The sequence below is a fragment of the Caretta caretta genome, chromosome 2, assembly GCF_965140235.1.
Source record: "Caretta caretta isolate rCarCar2 chromosome 2, rCarCar1.hap1, whole genome shotgun sequence".
Lineage (NCBI taxonomy): Eukaryota > Metazoa > Chordata > Testudines > Cheloniidae > Caretta > Caretta caretta.
The window spans coordinates 48,628,876-48,652,984 of NC_134207.1; the positions used below are offsets into that span (position 1 = coordinate 48,628,876).

Below are 24,109 nucleotides of genomic sequence, written 5' to 3' on the forward strand. Positions count from 1 at the left end.
CATCCGATGAAGTGAGATGTAGCTCACGAAAGCTTATGTTCAAATAAATTTGTTAGTCTCGAAGGTGCCACGAGTACTCCTTTTCTTTTTGTGAATACAGACTAACACAGCTGCTACTCTGAAACCTGTCAGAAAAGTGTAAGTGTTCTGAAACCCACAAGTCAAAACAGTGAAATGAGTGAACTTCTACTCCTGAGTTTGAAGTGTTACACAAGTTTTGGACTGTAAATCACCAATTAAACTCAATGGTATTCTCATGTCTAAAATGCTGCAAAACATTCTGAAGACTCAGGGTATGTCTACACTGCAATTAAAAACCCACGGCTGGCCCATGCCAGCTGACTTGGGCTTGTGGGGCTCAGGCTAAGGGGCTATTTCACTGCAGTGTAGACATTCAGGCTGGGGCTGGAGCCCATATCTCACCTCATACTACATAGTCATAGAATCATAGAATATCAGGGTTGGAAGGGACCTCAGGAGGTCATCTAATCCAACCCCCTGCTCAAAGCAGGACCAATCCCCAACTAAATCATCCCAGCCAGGGCTTTGTCAAGCCTGACCTTAAAAACCTCAAAGGAAGGAGATTCCACCACCTCCCTAGGTAATGCATTCCAGTGCTTTACCACCCTTCTTGTAAAAAAGTTTTTCCTAAATAGTGTTAATATTGCCCCCATAAAGCACTGAACTGATATGAACAGATTCATCCATCCTCACATCACTCCATGAGCAAGGTGAATAAGTATTACTATCATCAGCATCCCTGTTTGACAGATGGGGAAACGCAGAGAAGTGAAATGCCTTACCCAAAGTTACACAGCAAGGGAATGGCTTAGTCATGATTAGAACTCAGGATTTCCTACCTCCCAGGCCAGTGTTTATTCCTCCAGATCACGTCTGGTAAATTTGCAAATTGCACTGCTTTCCCTGGAGGATGAGTGCTTTATTTCCAAACACAGAGAGAAATAAAAAGATGATGATTTCATACAGATTAAGTCACCAGCTCCTGTTTTCTTTTCCAGATCGCCGCTATGTAGTGTGGCTCCTGATCGTTACCATTGCTTATAACTGGAACTGCTGGTTCATTCCACTGCGCTGTGTGTTCCCAATACAAACACCAAGCAACATATTCTATTGGATCCTTGTAGACACCATTTGTGATATTTGCTACTTGTGTGATATGTTGGTGTTCCAGCCCCGAATGCAATTTGTAAAAGGTGGCGATATAATAGTAAGTAACAGTGGGAAGTGGAATTTCCGCATTAGGTATTGTACTTTGAACTACATTATTAGACATGAAGCAGAAACTTGTTTAAACCTCAAATAGACTTTTTCTTGCAAGGCACACCTGCACTTCTTTATTTATCCAAGTATATTTATGTGCTTCTACACTGATCTTTGGCTCTTTTGCTTTGGAAAAGAGGCAACATACATTTCATACATACTGTACATGCTACACCAGTATTCTAATTACACACAACAGCCATTGAAAAGGTAAAGGAAAATTCAAAAGTGTCACAAGATAGCAGCAAGGTCAGATCTAAAGCTCTTACTCACCAAATTACACAGCTGGAAAAGAGCAACTCGACGCAGCTTCTCTGGCACCTGAGACCACATGGAAATATAGCCAAAGAAATGTGTGTGAAATTTGCAACTCTCCACGGAGTCACTCATATAGTACAGATGTTGCAGATGAAAACAGAGGCTTTTCTACTAGCCCAGTGGGTTATGCTTCAGTTACATATGGGGAACATTGCAAATGCATACACAGAAGTCAACTAAATAAAAGCTTTGGCCACCTTCTAACCTGACAAACTTTTTCCTCACAATAGCCTTTGGTAAGAGATTTACTTATCAATTTCCAGCCTCTTTACTGCCCTCAAAAGGCAGCAAGTCTCAAAAAATCAGAAGTCAGTGATGAAGAGAAGGAAACAAGTAGAGACTACTTAGCTATCAAAAACATGCATCTGAAGAAGTGGGGTTTTTTACCCACAAAAGTTTATGCCCAAATAAATCTGTTAGTCTTTAAGGTGCAACCAGACTCCTCGTTGTTTTTAAGCATCTGATAGTAAGTAGAGAGGGCACTGATACTGACAAACACACTTCATCTAGAGTTGCACAGAGTGGCTTAGGAAGAACTGGGATGTGGCAATTTATTTGAGAGGAGCTAGAAAATTCACTGAGGAGGGATCCATGATGCTTCTGCTGAGCTAAGGCTGTGCAGTGATGCTCGCTGTCATGGAAAGATGTAGTTTGCACCATCTTATGGCAGCAGGGGCGAATCTAACCCATCATATCTGAAAGCGAACTGAACACAAGCACACTTTGCTGTGTTCTACCTCTCTAGAATTTTTGAATCTACTGAAGAGTTACTGCTGATTTTCCTGCACATGTTCCCAATCCAACTCTTGGAGCATCGCCTTCCAGTAAACATGGACCTGCCTGCAAATTTCAGATCCAAATGTGGACTTTTCCCTGTTTCAGAGGCATTCGGATATGGAATTTTGGTTGGGCCCTTCTCCCCCTTGCATGATTACTTTGTTTCAGTAGCAAGTTTAATAAACAAATTAAATTAACATGCAAAAATGAGCTTAGATTCAAGTGCACAGCAACATGAAAATTCAAAACCAAGAATATGTCTAAATTGCAATTGGAGACGTAATTGCATCTTGGATAGACATCCACAAGTTAGTTTTAATCTAGCTAGTGCAGCTAAAAATAGCAGAAAAGACACAATGGCACAGACCCCAGCACAGACTAGGAACACGAGTACATAGTGAGGGGTGTATATTGGTTTGTACAGCCCATGCTGTCTCATCATCACTGTTATTTTTAGCCACACGAAATTAAAGCTAGCTCATGTGTACCCACACGAGTTGCAATCACACTTCCATTTGCAATGTAGACATACCCTCTGACTGGTATTTCCACCTGTAACTTGGAACCAGCTTTAACTCAGTGTTTTTGTATATTACACTGCACCTTCTGTGCTATAGGCTATTACTTAAACCCTATTTTCAGGTCTCAAATAGACATAATGTGTGTCTATATTTATTGTAGTGCAAAGAAATAGACTTTTCCATGCCAAGTTAGTCATTGACAACCCTTCTTAAATCCCAATAAACTTGAGTGTTGTGAATAAGGTTAAAATTGTAGCATAAGGAAGACCACTTTTCTTTTACTTGAAGCTGTTTGTACAATTCATAGATTTTAAAGCCAGAAGGGATCATTTATGATCATCTAGTCTGAACTCCTGCAATTCTCTGAAAGCTGTAAAGTGATAATAAGGGAAGGTAGAAAATAGGTCTGCCTTGGTATGGAAAAAACCCTTAAGATTTTAAAGTTATTTTAAAAAACACCTCTGATATAAATACAGTAAGTATAATAATAGATGCAGTCCTTTAGAGACTTCTGATTAGCCTTTCCTAATAAGGTATTACCGTCAGTTCCCATGGTGAGCAATTTGAAAATAAATGGCTAATCATTATTAATGAATTCAGTGTTGATTGTTATAATGCTAATGCTAAATGCATTTATTTAGCTTTCAAAGGCCCGATCCCTCTCAGAGATACTCAGAAGTAGTCCCTGTATATGCTCTGAACCACTGAGCTTTGCCACTGACTTTAATGGGTGCAGGGTCAAACCCTGGCCTGAATATTATCAGGGACAGGGTTTTGGCTGATTTTTCTTAACTATGCTTTTTTCCCCTTTCTTTATAATTTTAGTCAGACAAAGTAGAAATGAAGAAATACTACCAGAATTCTCTGAGGTTTCGGGTGAGTAGGTTGTGTGCTACATTAGAGTTGTTTCAATGCTTTAAATTTTAGCCTTGGAACTCCACAAAGCTTTCCATGCTCCAATATTCCATGTAGACAGAGAGATCATACTGAAGGGTCCCTGACTGACTGTCATTTTAGCTTCTCACCAATTAAATCAAATGCCATGCTCATAAATATTGTTTATTCATTAATAAAAATATTGCCTTTGGCTGTATGACTCCCATTGACTGCAATGGGAGATAACTCTGTGAATGCATTAGATTCCAAAACTCTGGCTCAGTAGAGATTTGTTAAAGAAAGAAGCCTGTGCCCAGCTTAAAATCAAATGGTAACTTTAAATAAGAAACACTAGTATGTACTTGTGATAGTAACACATGATCATAAATAGTAGATATCACCTTGGCTCCACGCAAGTAAATCTAAAACTCCTTTTAACTTTTAAAGCTCAGTGCCTTAGATAAAATCAAGGACCCATTTTATTTTAGGACAGTTATTGCATTTTATTCTGAAATGTAATTTTCTCAGCAAGAGTGAAAAGACACTGTATTGAAATTACTGAGCCACAGATTCCCAAGCACCTCTGAAATTACAACCTAAGACCCTGCTCCTGCAAACACTTTTGTACATGCTCCAGTTTAAACACACAAGAAGTCTCATTAATTCCAGTGGCAGGGCTTGAATGTCTCAAGTTAAGCAGCACAGAAGTGTTTGCAGGATCAGAGCCCAAACAGAGCAAATACAGACAATGGAGCAGGGAAGGGATTCAACCTGAAAGCAAAGTGATGGAGTAGGTATACTGGGCCTGTGTCTTAGGTTCAATCCTGCAAGGTTATGAGTGCCCTTGATTTTTACTGAAGTTAGTGGGAGTTGATGATTCTCTTCAGCTCCCAGGCTTGGGCTACACAACATTTTGGAATTTATCAGTTAATGAAATACTAACTGTCACTGCATATTAAAATGTATGGGGCTAAATTTTGCCTTTCCTTGCGTGGGTGCATTAGAGGAGCGAGTGGCCAGGGGACACTCCTTCCCCAGTCAATACTTTTTTTTCAGGAGTCAGGTACAATCCATCTCTCAGCACTGGGGAGAAAAAGGGTGGAATCAATAGCTAGTGGCTAAAGGCATTTCTCGGGGTGGAAGCATTTTGGCGGAGGTTGAAGGCAGGGTTCTGACTTCCATGAGCCCCTTTTGCTCCCTCACCAAAGCAGCAACAGAGTAGGGTCTGAGCCAGGAGCCACTTCCAGGAGCAGCTCCTTTTAAGACACAGCACCTGGTTGGTACAGCTTCCTTTACCGCCCCAGAGTTTCCACTTGGAAAAAATCAGGAAGAAAGAGGGAACCGCATGTGAAAAATACACTTAATGCACTGCTAGAAGGCACACAGAATCTATGATAATGTGGGCAATAAAAGACCCTGAATGGGATAGAAGAGAATGGTTGTCTTGGAGGAAGCGGTGCCTACATCTGTTGTATAGTTATAGCAGGGAGTGTCCTTCCTTATGCTCCCCACAGGTCCCTGGAGGTATTATGGCTTTGAAAATCATAATACTTCTCAGAAATGATTGTGAGGTGAACCATCACCCCCCTCTCCTAAGCCCTCAGCATTTCAGGTTCATCGGCACCATAACTGAGCCCACATCATTTAATTATTAACAGCAATGCTACAGTTAAATATCCAAGACATTGTTAATAATCCTCAGTAACTATATCAAAATCTGAGACGTATGGAGCATAAGTAAGGGCAGAAGAAAGCTCCTGGCATTTTCCTAGAGATGGTGTTGCTTGTCAGTTACTCAGAGATAGATGGCCACTGCATGCTGACTGTTCAGCTTTCATGTGCAATGATTATTAAATCTAGCCATGTTCACTACAGAATGTAAACAAGTTATAGTCATTGTCAAGTCTTAATTGAACTGTGCTCTTCAACAGCTTGATGTGGCATCAATAATACCATTTGATGTTTTATACTTCATCTTTGGGTTTAACCCAGTGTTTAGAGCAAACAAGGTGTTAAAGGTAAGACCAGACAATTTATTATGACTGCTTGTCCACTGGAAAATATGAAAAGTTTAACACCTATTGAAGATTTAGTACAAATATTTGGGACTCTTTAGTTTCTGATTTTGTGAATGCTTCCTCTTTCTAAGAATCTAAGCTACAGACTCAAACTACCACCAAATAAATAAGTAAAATATGTCATTTTAATAATAGGAATAATGTTTCTGGTTATTTTTCAGCTGATTTTACTTATATTTACTTTCTGACTTGTAAACTAGTCTGCTGTAATCTAGACTAGTTTGTTTCTACTAGTTTACACTGAAATAGTTTTAAATACCCTATTTAATTTGCCAAAAAATAACCAGTTAAGATTGCTAAATGAGAATCATGTACTTACTGCTTACCTATCACATCACTTACAAAATTCAACCACTTAAAAGCAAGGGATGGTTAAGGACAACATATATCTTACACTGCCCATTTAATAAACATAAGCATATTTTTCTTATCAAGTGCAAGAAGTGTATGGCGACCAGTATGGAGGGGGTGGGAAAAAGACAGATTATAACTCTGCCCCATCTCTACATCACCTTGCAGAACACATCAGCTGGATCATGGGAAGGTGCAGCCTGCACAGCCTCCCTGCATCAGCCCAATTATTTTTGAGCAGCCAATAGGGCAGTGGAGCTCCACATACCCGCCCACCTCCCACCCCAACTCAGGCTAGTGGCTGAATGCCACCCTTTGGCCCTGGCATTTTACTATTCCTGCCCTTGAAAAACTCCCTGCTGAATTAGTCAATGTCAAAATCTCTCTCTTTGTTACATGTACAAAGCACTTATCACCACGTTATCTAAGCACTGCACAATGGGAATAAAGAAAAGGAGTACTTGTGGCACCTTAGAGACTAACCAATTTATTTGAGCATGAGCTTTCGTGAGCCACAGCTCACTTCATCACATCTGATGAAGTGAGCTGTGGCTCACGAAAGCTCATGCTCAAATAAATTGGTTAGTCTCTAAGGTGCCACAAGTACTCCTTTTCTTTTTGCGAATACAGACTAACACGGCTGTTCCTCTGAAACCTGTCACAATGGGAATGGCATCTGTTATAGTGGCAAAACCCTTCTGGAAGTCTATTCTATATGCAAACTCATGTCAAAGGTTTACCTAAAGAAAAAACTTCCCTTATCATATTTAGCAGCCTTATGCTGACTAAGAAATTTGGGCCGGTAAGAATGGGTGTCATTGGTTTGATTGGTTTCAGAGTAACAGCCGTGTTAGTCTGTATTCGCAAAAAGAAAAGGAGTACTTGTGGCACCTTAGAGACTAACCAATTTATTTGAGCATGAGCTTTCATGATAAGCTATTAGCAGCAGGAGAGTGGGGTGGGAGGAGGTATTTTTTCATGCTTTGTGTGTATATAAAAAGATCTACTCTTTCCAAAGTATGCATCCGATGAAGTGAGCTGTAGCTCACGAAAGCTTATGCTCAAATAAATTGGTTAGTCTCTAAGGTGCCACAAGTACTCCTTTTCTTATTGGTTTGATTGATTTTTAATGTCCTGACTGGCAACACAGAATCAAAATGGTAAAGAAGAATGTAAAGCAAAACACTATATAATATCAGGCAAGTAAATTTGTGCTAGACAGAAAACAGCAAAAGTGCCTGTTAATGTTAAAGGCGTATAGCAAAACTAAAGTAAAAATAGTTAATGTGGGAGGAATTCAACCCAGGAGTAGATTAACTAACCTTTAAAAATTCCTCATGAGACCTCATGTTTTGATGTTACAGTCTGGGATACCCTCAGCTAACTAGGAAGTGACAGGGATTTCAAGATGAGGGGAGAGGGTTTTTTTTAATGATTAATTTACTTTGGCAAAATTACGTTTAGCCTAAGCAAGTACATTTTTCACTGAGTAAAAAGTCATTCATCATCAACATCAGTCATCACAGTAAATGGCAAGCAGGCACATCATTTGCTATGGGACAAAGGGGGCAGTTGCCCCTCCCATATGTTGGTTTGCCCCCACCCCCAGACTTTTCATAGGTCTGTATGAGCCACTTTTTCCCTCCCCCAACTTTATATGTGATTATATTATATCCTGTAATGTTCTATATGCTGATATAACTTTGCCCAGCTCCAGATTTTACTGAAATGACTCCCCTAATGACAAGATGTCATCCATAACGTAGCTAATAGGGACAAACAACACCAAAATCTATGCTGAGCTCAATTTTCATCTTAGCTTTGCAGTTCGCCTTTAAACTAGATGTTTAAGGGATGTTAGACAAGTGAAAAATACATTATTTTCAAAATATGTATGTGAACTAATGTCAGTCCCATTAGAAAAATATATATTATAAGGACCATGGTTCGATTGCTTTCGTTTGGTTTCTGTCTAGCATATGACCTTCTTTGAGTTCAATGACCGGTTAGAAGCTATCCTGGATAAAGCATACATCTACAGGTACGTGGGCGGTAGACTTACAGTATGCAAAGTTTGGCACAGAATTTCAATCACTGTCCTGAACATGCGGTAAGAAAGACAAGATGCCAGGCATGAATTTTCCAAGTCCCAAAAAAGGCAACTAATGCAATGCCTACAACAGACCAAAAAGGGAAGAGAAGAGCTGTTAATCCAGGCATGAAAGGGAGTTCAGGGTGGAGGGACAGGGTACCCTCCCCAAGGTGTGCAGGGGTTAATGGCTTATTTGAGCCCCACCAGCCCGTCCACTGGCTCAGATGATGCCTTTTCTCCACTACTGGTCACCCCAACTCCCAACCCCAAGGGTGGGGGGACCTTAAAGGAGCCATTACCCTTTTTCCCCACCAATCCAAACAAAGCCTTTTAGGTTGTGGGGGTTGCATTCTGTCTCCCAGGTTGTCAGTCAAGCACAGTGTTGAATATGTTAAACCCCAAACAACTCCTCTTGGTTATTTTTTAACTGTCTCTCTTCATTATACAAACACTAATGTACATGGGTAATTTTATTCACACAAGTAATCCCATTCTGTTTAGTTTGATTACATATGTGAGTAAAGTTACTCTCATTCGTAAATGTTTACAGGATCAGGGGCACATGTCACCATACCAGACAGAATCTGAAGACCCATAAGGGGTTTATTTAATGGGATCATTACTGGAGACTTCCTTTGCTTATGGCTGAAGTGAGATTCTGTGTGGTAGTTTGCTGGCACATTGCAGCAGTCATGATACCAAGGTTGTTTGAATGTTTTTCTTTATGCACTGCTTTCACCTTGCCTTTGCTATGTACAGAATCTTCCCCCAATCACTGTCTTAGCTGAACATGGGGTGAGAGTCAATGCAGCACAGACCTTGGATAGTGAAAGCATGGGTGACTTTACATGACTTTTGTGCCTTCTTTATTACAGGCTGCTCTAGGAACCAAAACAGCTCCTAAGTAACAGCACTACCCTGTGGGCTACCAGGTTGCTAAGAATGCCCATAATGCTGCTTCCAACTTAATCAGCCCCATCCCCTCGCCTGCAGCTGTGCAGTGCCATTTGCCTTATACCAAGTTTTGTGGCGGGTGGCTTGTAGAGCAGCATAGGTTGCTGTATGTAATGCCTGCACCTGGAAAATTCTCCTCCACGCAGCTCTGGGATTATATGGGATTATATGGGATTATATAGCTCTGGGATTATATGGTTCTTGTATGCTGCCGCAATGGGAGCAAGAATCCCTTCCATGACACTTTGTTATATTTCAGACAATGACATTTAAATGATAGACTTGGGATTCTTGCATTACAAACCAGATATTTTATGAGATTTAGGCACAGAAGTTACATTCAAAAGGAAGGGAGAATATTATCTATGTAATACAACCTAATATCTGCTAAGCAAAACAGAAATTGATGTTTTGGAACTTCATCTTATGTTTTTATCTTAATCTTAAGTATTTCTTAGGTGCTTATCATCATGGTATATAGATACCATTTGAAATTCACTGCACTTGATCAGTGTGCATGACGCCCATGCATTTCAAAATCCAGTTAAAATTACCTTCCTTACCGGAAACCTTTTAAGAAATTGCTGTAGCTAATTTCACAGACGTTGTCCTTCCCTCCTCCCCACCCGCTTCACTCATTTAATGCCAGATTCCTCTCTGTTCTGTTAGTGCAAGGGCATTCTCCCGTGCAGCGCCTACCAGATGGAACAATCTTGCTACAGCTCTCTGTATCGACTCTACATCTCATCTCATTTCTAGTCTCATCTGAAAATATATTCTCTCTCGCCTTGCCTATACTTTTTAATTTCTTCCTCTTTAGGATTTATGATTTTAACTCTGTAACCATATTTATAAACTATATGAGGTGTATTGTATAATAATCTTCAACACTTACATGGTGCCATCCATACAGACGCTTCACAAACATTAATTGATTATACCTCATAAGTCTCCTGTGAGAGAGGTAGGATAAATTTATCCCCATTTTCCAGATAGAGAAATTGAGGCACAGAGAAAGTAAGTAAACTTGCCCAGGGTCACATACTGAGTGTGAGAACTAGAATTAGAACTGACATCTCCTGAGGTAGCGACTAAACTACATTACCCTCTTTGCTGAAGGACTTAGGATATAGTTTATATAAAAGACAATACTCAAATCAAAATTGTGTTGCCTGCTCAGTGAGGGCAGCATATTTCCCTTTTTAAAGAATTGGGTGAATTACGTGCTCAAGAGACTGAGGAACCAAAAGTACCGGCAGGAACAGGCATTTTGCAAGCTTCCTTGTGTAGCTGTCAATACACATAATTTCTGACCTGAAACACCTACCGCTCCAGCCCTGAGCCTGTCTTCAGCAGAGTCTAGCAAATACATTGATTCATACCCTACAATCCCATTAATACAGTTTCACCTTTCTATAAACATTTATAACCAGTTAAACCAATGTCCTAAGAGAAACATAATTTAGGAATGACCCTGTATCAACTATTCTATAAAGGTGATTCATTTGGCCTTTGGAGGAAGGCAGAGGCAGGAGATGGCACATTGGAAAAACAGCTGGCAAATACCAGTCAAGTAATACTGTACTGTGACAAGTAATAGCCAGCATTAATACAGCTATTGATCAAAATCAGGGAGTTCCATATTAAAGGGAAAATAAAAACAAGCTGTTTTCCTGGAATTATATCAGCTGTGATTTGCAATATGTTGTCCTTTACAGAGTCATTCGAACAACTGGATACCTGCTGTTTATCTTGCACATTAATGCATGTATTTATTACTGGGCCTCAGACTTTGAAGGAATTGGCAGCACCACATGGGTGTATGATGGCAAAGGAAATATGTAAGTTCTTCTTTTGCAAAAGATTTTTGTTGATTTTCCCCCAGCTTTGCTTGCAAGGTATGCCCTTATTTTTATAACTGCTTGGATAGCTAACTTTTAGCACCATTACTGCTGATTGTTGGTAATGAATGGTGCTAATTATTTGGAGGGCAGGTGGAGTGAATAATTACTTTACCACTTTCCGTTTTTATGGGTTTATGAGTCAGCTCTAACCACTAACTTAATTAAACATTTAAAATGCAACACGGGTCATAAATTAAACTTACTTTTAGGTATGCACATGGGAAGTGTTACAATCATTTGAAAGGATCAGGGGAATAGAACTGGGACAGACTATACTTCAAGGGAGCATCATGTAATTTAATATAACATTTTACCCTCTCTAGACTCCATGGTTATTGGTCTGAAAGAGGTCCCACAGGTTTCTGTCATTTTCAACGAAGGTCATGCTTAAGCATGTGGTTAAAAAAATCTCCAGTGGGAAGGCTTAGGTATTGGCATACTCTGCCAACGGCTGCTCACTGTGGGACTCACTCAACTGTGGCACCGGTGCCAAGGAATAGCTGTTAATTAAGATGAAGGAAAGAACGAAGGAAAAATTGCAAAGTTACACAGTATATATTGTAGGTATAGATGTATAAAAGCATTTGAATTTCTTTCAAGGACAGTGATAAATTTAAAGCCATAGAGGCCTAAATTTGTCCATTCATTACATACTTTGAAAAAGAAAAGGAAACTGGCTGTGTAAGCGTGTCTTAATCCAGCTGTAGCCATTACCTTTAATAATGTGCAAACATGGAGCGTTAGCTTGTGATTTTATCAGACTTAATGAGCAATGCAAAGTTAAGCAGGGGATCGATATTTTGATGGAAGATCTGCAAAAGAAACCCAGATGCTGCAGAAAGTGGATTTGGGGATGGAAGATCATACGGAAGGCAGTATTATTAAACATTGATTATTAGTAGTAATTAGATTATTTCTAGGAAAAAATAAGCTTCAGTATATGCCTTAAGTTTCCATATCCAACTCCAGTCCTGGGCTCTGGTCCTGCAGACAGATACACATGCGAGTAGTCCCTCTGAATTCACTAAGCCTACTCATAAAATTAAAGCTAAACATGTGTAATTATTGATAAAATCATAACATCAGATTGCCAGGATTCTGACAAGAATCAGTAAGAGTGAATTTCAAGTTTAAATGTTTAAGTCAGTGTCATTCTTGATTTACTTGCCTTGTAATTAAGGAGGGACCTAGACAACCAGCTTCATACTGATTCTGGACAACATAATGAGTGCTCTGTCAGTAGAGAACTTACTCTGTCCTTTAAAATTCTAGTTTCTTCTGAAATGGACAAGAAGACAAAAGGAGAAGGTCTTCACATTTTTTGTGGACAGAAATATGTTACATTCACGTTTAGAAGACCTACTAGTTCTTTGAGTGGTTGCAGATACGTAGTCCACCCAAATGTGCACGTGCCAAGTACACTGAAGCCAGAGAACTCTGCTTAGCAATACCTGTCAGGACAGCACTTTTACTCTCTGGCCCTAGAAACCCCTCTGTGGCTATATAAGGGTGGTGCTGCCCTAGCCCACCTCAGTTTCTTCTCACCACCTGCAGCTTGAATCAGAGCATTTAGTGTGGTGTTTACCTCACATTCATTATCACAGTGTTTCAGTGGGGGGGTTTCTGTAAATAGTTCATTTAGTAGTACCTTAAATGTTAGCTTACTGTCATGTAGGTATTAGAGTTTAGTCTGGGGTAATGCCTTCTCTGGGTTTCAAACTTTTTCCACTTTGTGGGATTGCTATATCTACTAATGACCCACACTCGATGTTTACTGTGCCTTGGGGAAGAGCACATTAAGGAAAGGTGTTCTATTTGCAAGTCCTTTAAGAAGAGATCACAGGTGGCAAGGGACTTGTGTTTGAAGAAGCACCTCATGGAGCAGGCCCTGAGGCCCACTTCAGCTCCAGGGACTTCCACAGATCCTCAGGTTCCCTCAGAGAGCTCCTGAGCCAGTATGGACTTGGGGTTCCATGTCTGGACTCATTCACCCAGGAGGAAGAGGGATCATTCCCCTTTCTCTGGTTCCTCAAAGAAAAGAACCCACAAAATGAACCTGAGGCTGCTCCAGCATCCGAAGAGATTCTTCTTCCTCCCCATCTAGGAGGAATGCAGACTGGCATATGAGTCTCCCAGTAAGTGGGAAATAGCCAGGTCGTCAACCGACTCTGTACCATCAACTCCAGTACTGCCCCAAAGTTGTCCATTGAGTCCGGTACTGATGACAGCGATGTCAGCACCAACAGTCTCCACACTGCCAATAGAACAAGGAGTACTTGTGGCACCTTAGAAACTAACAAATTTATTTGAGCATAAGCTTTCGTGGCTTATGCCAAAATAAATTTGTTAGTCTCTAAAGTGCCACAAGTACTCCTCGTTCTTTTTGCTGATACAGACTAACACGGCTACCATTCTGAAACCTGTCACACTGCCAATGTATCAGGAAGCAGTGGACTAGCTGGGCCTGCCTGTTCCTGACTCACTACTCATTCAAGAGCATTCGACTATGATGGTCTTGCCTTCGGCGTTGTTGGCACCCCCAGCACTGGTGCCCGACTTATCAGTGTCAGCACTATCATCTACACTACCTCATACCCAGGGCCCTGGGTTTCAGTCAGCTTCCAGTTTTATACTGAGGAGACTGCCCGTACAGATGCTATTTTCAGTACTAATGACAATTCCAGTGCAGTCTACATCTGGTAGTCTGGTACCAGCTTCATTTCAGTATGCCATAAGTCTGGATGAAGCATACGCTGCATCCAGAGCTGACTGTAAAGATGTCTTGGTCCCCACACAGCCTTCTGCAATAATGATGGGGTCTATATTCTTCCATAAATTTCACTCATATCCAGATGAGCGGCATACGTTAGATGTGAAGCAGTGCTTGGTGTTCTATCTGGAAAGGACTAAACCATTTTGTTCATCACCTTGGCTTTTTGTCTCCTGTGTGGATTGAATGAATGACCATTCTCCACAAAGACAATTTCCCAGTGGATAACTTCCTGCATTATCACAGCTTTTGAAGTAGCTCAGGCTACATTCCCACAGTCACTTTAGGCTCATTCCACAAGAGCCCAAGCAACATCCATTCCATTTCTTAGGGCAGGTCTACACTACAGCAGGGATCGACGCTTTGAGATCAATCCATCGGCGGTCAATTTAGCCGTGGGTCTAAGAAAGACCCGCCAAATCGAATGTAAATCACTCTCCAGTCGATCCCTGTACTCCACGCCCAATGAGAAGAGTAAGGTAAGTTGACAGGAGATTTTCTTCCATCAACCCCCATGGTGTAGACCCTGCAGTAACTCGACATAAGGTATGTTGACTCCAGCTACGTTATTCACATAGCTGGAGTTGCGTGGCGTAAGTTGATTTACCGTGGTAGTGTAGATATAGCCTTAGTGATGTTTCAATATTGGTCATCTGTAGGGCTGCTACATGGTCTTCCAATACATACTTTTGCTAAACATTTTGCATATACCATGGCATCTAGGTTGGATGCAAACTTTGGGAAGGCAGTTCTGCAGTCATTGTTTAATTGGACTCTGACTCCCACCACCTGAGAGTACTGCTTGTGAGTCACCTGAGCAGAATGCATATCTGCATCCACTCGAAGAAGAAAAGAGGGTTACTTACCCGTATTGTAACTGTTCTTCTTCAAAGTGTAGGTGCAGGCCTATATTCCACAACCCACCCTCCCTCTCCTCTGAAGATCATAGAATCATAGAATATCAGGGCTGGAAGGGACCCCAGAAGGTCATCTAGTCCAACCCCCTGCTCGAAGCAGCACCAATTCCCAGTTAAATCATCCCAGCCAGGGCTTTGTCAAGCCTGACCTTAAAAACCTCTAAGGAAGGAGATTCTACCACCTCCCTAGGTAACGCATTCCAGTGTTTCACCACCCTCTTAGTGAAAAAGTTTTTCCTAATATCCAATCTAAACCTCTCCCACTGCAACTTGAGACCATTACTCCTCGTTCTGTCATCTGCTACCATTGAGAACAGTCTAGAGCCATCCTCTTTGGAACCCCCTTTCAGGTAGTTGAAAGCAGCTATCAAATCCCCCCTCATTCTTCTCTTCTGCAGGCTAAACAATCCCAGCTCCCTCAGCCTCTCCTCATAACTCATGTGTTCCAGACCCCTAATCATTTTTGTTGCCCTTCGCTGGACTCTCTCCAATCTATCCACATCCTTCCTGTAGTGTGGGGCCCAAAACTGGACACAGTACTCCAGATGAGGCCTCACCAATGTCGAATAGAGGGGAACGATCACGTCCCTCGATCTGCTCGCTATGCCCCTACTTATACATCCCAAGATGCCATTGGCCTTCTTGGCAACAAGGGCACACTGCTGACTCATATCCAGCTTCTCGTCCACTGTCACCCCTAGGTCCTTTTCCGCAGAACTGCTGCCTAGCCATTCGGTCCCTAGTCTGCAGCTGTGCATTGGGTTCTTCCGTCCTAAGTGCAGGACCCTGCACTTATCCTTATTGAACCTCATCAGATTTCTTTTGGCCCAATCCTCCAATTTGTCTAGGTCCCTCTGTATCCTATCCCTCCCCTCCAGCGTATCTACCACTCCTCCCAGTTTAGTATCATCAGCAAATTTGCTGAGAGTGCAATCCACACCATCCTCCAGATCATTTATGAAGATATTGAAGAAAACCGGCCCCAGGACCGACCCTTGGGGCACTCCACTTGATACCAGCTGCCAACTAGACATGGAGCCATTGATCACTACCCGTTGAGCCCAACAATCTAGCCAGCTTTCTACCCACCTTATAGTGCATTCATCCAGCCCATACTTCCTTAACTTGCTGACAAGAATACTGTGGGAGACCGTGTCAAAAGCTTTGCTAAAGTCAAGAAACAATACATCCACTGCTTTCCCTTCATCCACAGAACCAGTAATCTCATCATAAAAGGCAATTAGATTAGTCAGGCATGACCTTCCCTTGATGAATCCATGCTGGCTGTTCCTGATCACTTTCCTCTCATGCAAGTGCTTCAGGATTGATTCTTTGAGGACCTGCTCCATGATTTTTCCAGGGACTGAGGTGAGGCTGACTGGCCTGTAGTTCCCAGGATCCTCCTTCTTCCCTTTTTTAAAGATTGGCACTACATTAGCCTTTTTCCAGTCATCCGGGACTTCCCCGGTTCGCCATGAGTTTTCAAAGATAATGGCCAATGGCTCTGCAATCACAGCCGCCAATTCCTTCAGCACTCTCGGATGCAACTCGTCCGGCCCCATGGACTTGTGCACATCCAGCTTTTCTAAATAGTCCCTAACCACCTCTATCTCCACAGAGGGCTGGCCATCTCTTCCCCATTTTGTGATGCCGAGCGCAGCAGTCTGGGAGCTGACCTTGTTAGTGAAGACAGAGGCAAAAAAAGCATTGAGTACATTAGCTTTTTCCACATCCTCTGTCACTAGGTTGCCTCCCTCATTCAGTAAGGGGCCCACACTTTCCTTGGCTTTCTTCTTGTTGCCAACATACCTGAAGAAACCCTTCTTGTTACTCTTGACATCTCTTGCTAGCTGCAGCTCCAGGTGCGATTTGGCCCTCCTGATATCATTCCTACATGCCCGAGCAATATTTTTATACTCTTCCCTGGTCATATGTCCAACCTTCCACTTCTTGTAAGCTTCTTTTTTATGTTTAAGATCCGCTAGGATTTCACCATTAAGCCAAGCTGGTCGCCTGCCATATTTACTATTCTTTCGACTCATCGGGATGGTTTGTCCCTGTAACCTCAACAGGGATTCCTTGAAATACAGCCAGCTCTCCTGGACTCCTTTCCCCTTCAAGTTAGTCCCCCAGGGGATCCTGGCCATCCGTTCCCTGAGGGAGTCGAAGTCTGCTTTCCTGAAGTCCAGGGTCCGTATCGTGCTGCTTACCTTTCTTCCCTGCATCAGGATCCTGAACTCAACCAACTCATGGTCACTGCCTCCCAGATTCCCATCCACTTTTGCTTCCCCCACTAATTCTACCCGGTTTGTGAGCAGCAAGATGACCTTTTACAACACCAACATATCATCTTACCGCTATTTCCGTGTCGTATTGTACTTATAAAGAAGGAATCAGATATAATCAGCAATTTATTTCATCTGTGCTTGGAGTGCACCAAAGTGTATTTTTCAAATACAGCTGATTCAAAAGCATTGCACTGCACTGCACTGAACATTTCAATACCTAACTTCTAGGCAACTAGCCACACAATGGAAGCCACAATCGCTGGGTTCGGCACCTAGGCTCCCTATGCAATGCAAGGGGGGAGAGAGTCACCCGAGAATGGGATCTATAAAAGCCAGCACACTAGGTAGGGAGCTGCCTAAGTGAGCCAATACCAGATGACAAGGAGAGGGGTGGGTTCTAAGCCCCACCACCCTTTCAGAGTTAGTTGCCCAAGTCTAGGCTGCAGGAAGGTGCCTATCTCTGCTTGGGATCCATAGCTGAAGTCTTTCCTGGAGTCAGATGGCTAAGCTGTTTCTTGCAAGAACAGAGGCAGCACATGCCTAACTCCAGACCAAGCGGCTGCTGCTGGGAGGAGGAGGAGGAGAGGTGGGAAACCCCTGTTCAAATCCCTTCTCATCAGGCAAAGGATTGAACTGGGGGGCTCCCACTTCCCAGGTGAGTTCCCTAACCCCTGGCTAAAAGTTATAAGGGAAGCCACTGTGCCCTCCTTCCCCAGCTATTTGGTGTGGAGCTAAGTGTGGAGCAGGCCCTGCAGGGGGAGGTGGGGGCAACATCTATCTTCACCAGTGTAATTCACTGCTAATCTACTCACCGCTACGAGCCCCCTCGAGTGCAGGCACAGTGCCACAGCTCTCTCGCTCTCTCGGCAGTTGCTGCAGCACTGTGATGGTTTCTCTGTCAGGTAACTCGGTCCTCTGGTTGGGTCACCATCTTTAGTCTACCCCTTCCAGGTCCCAATTGTTCAAAATGTCCTTAACAGACACAGAACAAAGTTTCTGCCCTCTCTGGTGCTCTACTTCAGAGACTCCTCAGTTATGTCTTGCTGAGCCCAACTACCCTTCTGAAGGGCTTGTAACTCCCTCAATGGGGCCAGTGGGGGAACTCAGCCTCACGCTCAACTCTGGGTTCCAGCCCAGGGCCCTGTGATGCACAGCTAGATCACAATCCTCTACCCACATAGCAGTTTTGCCAGTGCCCACCTGGCTCTTTCCTCCCTTCTGGGGCTCCCAGACTCATCCCCAGTTACTCAGGGTGTCTCCCAGGCCTCCCTGCTGACTCCAGGACCTATCGGTGCCTTCTTGCTCCCTGCAGCCTTTTCCATCCAGCCTTTCTCCAGCTGGTCCTCTCAGCACTTAAATCTGACTCCTTTTATACAGAAGTCAGCTGATTCCTTTCAGGTTTTCCAGTCCTTAGGGCAAGCCACCCTGTTACAACCTGGTTTGAGGATCCGTGCTTGAGCTTAGGCATGATAAAGGTCTATGGGCTTGTGCCCGTGGCAGCAGTGCTCATGCCCAGAGGCAGAAACATAGGCACCTAGGGGACTTTTGCAATGAGAAATTAGGCATCAAAATGGTTAGGCGGCAGCTGAGCAGGGATTTGGGGAATACAGTGGTACCTAAATCTTAAGCACCTAAGTCCCTTTAAGAATCTAGGCCTGAGTCAATACTGAAGCAGTGCTCCAATGTTAGAGTATACCGTGCTAATGGAGGACATATAAAGCTAAGGTCATAGAATCATAGAATCATAGAATATAAGGGTTGGAAGGGACCCCAGAAGGTCATCTAGTCCAACCCCCTGCTCGAAGCAGGACCAATTCCCAGTTAAATCATCCCAGCCAGGGCTTTGTCAAGCCTGACCTTAAAAACCTCTAAGGAAGGAGATTCTACCACCTCCCTAGGTAACGCATTCCAGTGTTTCACCACGCTCTTAGTGAAAAAGTTTTTCCTAATATCCAATCTAAACCTCCCCCACTGCAGCTTGAGACCATTACTCCTCGTTCTGTCATCTGCTACCATTGAGAACAGTCTAGAGCCATCCTCTTTGGAACCCCCTTTCAGGTAGTTGAAAGCAGCTATCAAATCCCCCCTCATTCTTCTCTTCTGCAGGCTAAACAATCCCAGCTCCCTCAGCCTCTCCTCATAACTCATGTGTTCCAGACCCCTAATCATTTTTGTTGCCCTTCGCTGGACTCTCTCCAATTTATCCACATCCTTCTTGAAGTGTGGGGCCCAAAACTGGACACAGTACTCCAGATGAGGCCTCACCAATGTCGAATAGAGGGGAACGATCACGTCCCTCGATCTGCTCGCTATGCCCCTACTTATACAAGGTCCTGATCTCCCGTCATTAAAAATGCTGTGTCATTTTTGGCAAAGAGTAGGGGTAATTTAGGCCAACTAGCCTGGCCTAATTCCTATTGGGTAATTGCATTTTGCTTACCTACAATTTCCCCTGTGGATATGACTTTCTTCACTTTGTTTATAAAATTATATAATATTGCTATACAAACTTCAAAGTCAGATCATAAGTGGATGCACTTTGGTGCTGAATTAAATTATTCTTATTATTATCTCACACTTATATTACAGTAGCACTTAGGGGTCCATATATAACCCAGTCTTTCAAAGTGCTGAGGGTTACCTGCAAATAGGTATCCTGAAAATGGGTGAATGCCTCTTGCAAGGGGCTGACAAGCAATCGGCAACTTACAGGATCAGGCCTGTGATGTTAGCTGATTGTTGAATATTTAGGGCTCTTTTGATCAGAGGCATTGTGTGAACATCAGTTATTATTGCAGATTTACTGTGAATTTAAACATATCAGACAGTTCTTGGAACATTTGCCTCCTTAGAAAGCAGAAACCAAGAGCAACCTAGAAAAATAATTAGAAAAACAGCCAGCCTCACAGCATGTGTTATTAGGCTCTGAGTCTAGTAATGCATACATTTCCTTTCATGTACCAATCAGACTTGCCAGCATTTTAGGAAAGAAAATATTTCAGTGGTCTCAGACCTACAGAGTGATAACAGACTGATTAAAATGGAGCTCTCACTCACAGTCAAGATAAGCCAAACAAGGTTTCGTAGTTCGTTAAAAAGACACCAGTCAGCATTTCAACTAATACTGGACACAGCACAATTTTTAGTGGTCTCACATTACGCTGACCCAAAGCGAATGAGTTAGCACTAATTTAATGGCCTGAATATTTTATAGACACTTCCTGGTATGTACATAAAATATTGTCACTTATGGGCAAGCTTCTAAGTGATCAAATAAAGTCGGCACTCATGAAGTTGGTTATTTCTTTGTTGGGAAAGAAACAAGTAGACAGGGACAAGAGTTTTCTTAGTCTAGTTAACTGACATGTACGTTTCTGAACAGGCATCTTAAACAGTAAAAGCAAATGTCAGCTTAAAGCTCACACATGTGCCACCACACCACCTTCAGACCACTGGCAAAACAATCCAAAGAGCTCTCTTGTCAAGTCCCAGCCAGCTGCCTGTCCCTCCAATTTGTGTTAAGACTTCGCAGTGCCTCCATTAACCTCCCCTCAAACACATCAAAATCTTCGGGGTTGAGGCTTTCAGTCGAAGTCCTTGCTCACTGCCACTGACTAGGTGTCAATCAAAATTTTCCCCCCGTAACCCTCACAGTAGTGTCCAGAACCCAGCCTCACAACCGGTAATCAAATCAAAACCTGTGGTGATGAGCATAGCATAAGAACATAGATAGATTACGTCTGAGCTTTCCTGACACGAGAATATGGAGCCATTTGAACCGATGACATTTGCCAAGTGAAGTGCCTTATGTACAATCTCTAACCCAACATGCTGGCATGTTGCATGGGTCTCCAGTAACCTCACCTAAGTACAACAGAATGAATAACTGACAATAAATGCATTCAGCGTGTTTCACCTTTTCTTTTATTTGAAAATTATCCACAAACAGATTGCAAGTCTCAAAATGTATTTTTTATTCAAAATTGTCATTGGTATTGAAATAGTGCATGATGATCCTGATCAGGATGAGGGCCCCATCATGCCAAGCACTATAAAAACCAACACATTCCCTGCCCTGAAGAGCTCAGTTCCTGGCCCTTGGATTAATTGAGCAAATATTACAATTGAAGGTGCAGTTTACTCTAATGTCTGCAACTAAATTATGTCACATCCTTAATTAACGTAGCTGCATGAATTTTGAATGGTGTCTGACTGTGGCAGTCCCAATCGTCTCAGTAGGCTTGGATGGACAAGTTGGAGTAGGAGGGTTGTCATGTTCTATCATGAGATAACAGAGAGCTAACTTGAGTTAATGGCTAATGTGACTGTAAATGTGAGTGTCAATTCTCCACAACTATTTGTTCCAGGACGCAAACTTTTGTTCCTGGTTGTGGTTCAGCCTTGGGCTCAGTCTAGGCTAAACCATGACAAGGAGCAAAGATTTGTGTCATGGAACAACAGTTTGTGTATGATCTATGTTAGCATTTGAAATCAGATTAGTTAGAGTGTTGTTTGGCACACAGCTTAGATTTTTCAGCCTATTTAGTCAAATGTGACCAGGTTTTTTTCCTTCTTTGTGGGTGTTGCCCTCAGAGCTGCTTGTAATAGGATAGACCTGTTGCATTACTGCAACTCTTATGTCTTCTAGCTAGTTCAGCTTTGTCCTTCAGTCTGAGAACTTGACTTTCATGGGCTTTCTGCTTTTTCCCTTTTTATTTAAATGTATATATCACACCTGTTTAGTGGCTGAGGTCAGCAAGCTATTGGTCAACAGACAATAAGCAATTTAAGGGAAAGAAACTTCAGGTTTGGAGACATTAGAAGGCCAGATTTTACCCACCACTTTACTATCCTTGCTCTGTCTGGGTTGTGTTTTTGGAGGACTCTAATATGGAAGACCTAAGTCTTCTTGAATGAAATGGATGCACAAGTACCAGCTTAAAACTTGAAGAGCATTTTCAGTTATGCTATTCTTCATACACATCGAAGTTTGACCATTTTAATCAAAGCCATGCGAACAGTTTGTTGTATTATGAAATGATTTTTTATGAAAGAGATATATTCCTATTTGCATAGAGTTATCAGACAACTATCTTGTTTACATTCTTTATGAATGTTTTTATTTGTATTCCTTATTTTAGGGAAAAATCTGATGGTTTGATTGCCTGAGGGTTAAACATACTGTCTATATTATGTAAAGGGAAAATCCCACTCTTGTCTCTACTTTGTTTTAACATTAATTTTTCAGCTATCAAGTTTGCTGTATAGCAAGCAGTGATGATTTGTGTGTGGATTGTGTGTGGATGGTGTGGATTGCACTCTCAGCAAATTTGCGGATGATACTAAACTGGGAGGAGTGGTAGATACGCTGGAGGGGAGGGATAGGATACAGAAGGACCTAGACAAATTGGAGGATTGGGCCAAAAGAAATCTGATGAGGTTCAATAAGGATAAGTGCAGGGTCCTGCACTTAGGACGGAAGAACCCAATGCACAGCTACAGACTAGGGACCGAATGGCTAGGCAGCAGTTCTGCGGAAAAGGACCTAGGGGTGACAGTGGACGAGAAGCTGGATATGAGTCAGCAGTGTGCCCTTGTTGCCAAGAAGGCCAATGGCATTTTGGGATGTATAAGTAGGGGCATAGCGAGCAGATCGAGGGACGTGATCATTCCCCTCTATTCGACATTGGTGAGGCCTCATCTGGAGTACTGTGTCCAGTTTTGGGCCCCACACTTCAAGAAGGATGTGGATAAATTGGAGAGAGTCCAGCGAAGGGCAACAAAAATGATTAGGGGTCTGGAACACATGAGTTATGAGGAGAGGCTGAGGGAGCTGGGATTGTTTAGCCTGCAGAAGAGAAGAATGAGGGGGGATTTGATAGCTGCTTTCAACTACCTGAAAGGGGGTTCCAAAGAGGATGGCTCTAGACTGTTCTCAATGGTAGCAGATGACAGAACGAGGAGTAATGGTCTCAAATTGCAGTGGGGGAGGTTTAGATTGGATATTAGGAAAAACTTTTTCACTAAGAGCGTGGTGAAACACTGGAATGCGTTACCTAGGGAGGTGGTAGAATCTCCTTCCTTAGAGGTTTTTAAGGTCAGGCTTGACAAAGCCCTGGCTGGGATGATTTAACTGGGATTTGGTCCTGCTTCGAGCAGGGGGTTGGACTAGATGACCTTCTGGGGTCCCTTCTAACCCTTATATTCTATGATTCTATGATTCTATGATTTCAAGATATATTTAGCTAGTAGGAAGCAGAGCTGCTAATACCATAGCATTTGGAATCTATCTTGTCTGGCTCCTTGTTTTTACAATTTCTTCTTCTTTTTTCTTCTTGGCAGAGTGGCCTTATATTTCTGAACTCTAAGTTCAGATTAAAGCAAAAACAATACATTGAATAAATGGGGAAAATATAAAACTTGTGTCTGACAGACAGTGAGCAGCATGTGACTCATGCTGTAAAAAGTGTCTATGTGAACTGACAGCACAGAAGTACTGTATGCACTGCACTAAACATATCACCAGTAATGAACAGATTTTTTTTAAAACATACACTTGCTTTTCAGGTAGATACATACACAGTATTAGACCAACCCCTGAAGTTCCTCAGGCTGGTATCTATATAGCGCTCACACTGTACCATCTGTTTTCCAGATATCCTCAGAGACATAGCCCAGACCAGTGTTACAATCTCTAACATGCTGAAGTCATGGAAGCTACCGCCAAAAGCCAATGCTACATCTTACCCATTCTGAACTTCCAAGGCCGCTTGTTCAGAAGTAGCACTGTTTCCTTTATTACTTTTAAGTTCTTAAGGCTGTAGCTCAGGACCGGCACAGTATTCTCAGTTTTGTCCAGTGAATACTGGATATCTTTTTAGGCATTAACTAACCTACTCCTTACATCGCTCCAAACGAGCTAGAGATGTCCTTTCACCCTAAAAGCTGTGATACTTGCAAAACGGAAACATAACCTTTCCTC

At 42.4% G+C, this 24,109-nt stretch overlaps 1 protein-coding gene across 1 annotated transcript in view; it reads left to right on the forward strand.

The window, feature by feature from the left end:
- CNGB3 (cyclic nucleotide gated channel subunit beta 3) overlaps positions 1-24,109 on the forward strand; it is a 116,896-nt gene that overhangs the window by 59,107 nt on the left and 33,680 nt on the right. Inside the window, exons 6-10 of the mRNA XM_048841140.2 lie at positions 1,020-1,228; positions 3,723-3,773; positions 5,705-5,791; positions 8,179-8,243; positions 10,967-11,089. Of these exons, the coding sequence (XP_048697097.2) occupies positions 1,020-1,228; positions 3,723-3,773; positions 5,705-5,791; positions 8,179-8,243; positions 10,967-11,089 (535 nt within the window). The remainder of the gene's footprint in view (positions 1-1,019; positions 1,229-3,722; positions 3,774-5,704; positions 5,792-8,178; positions 8,244-10,966; positions 11,090-24,109) is intronic.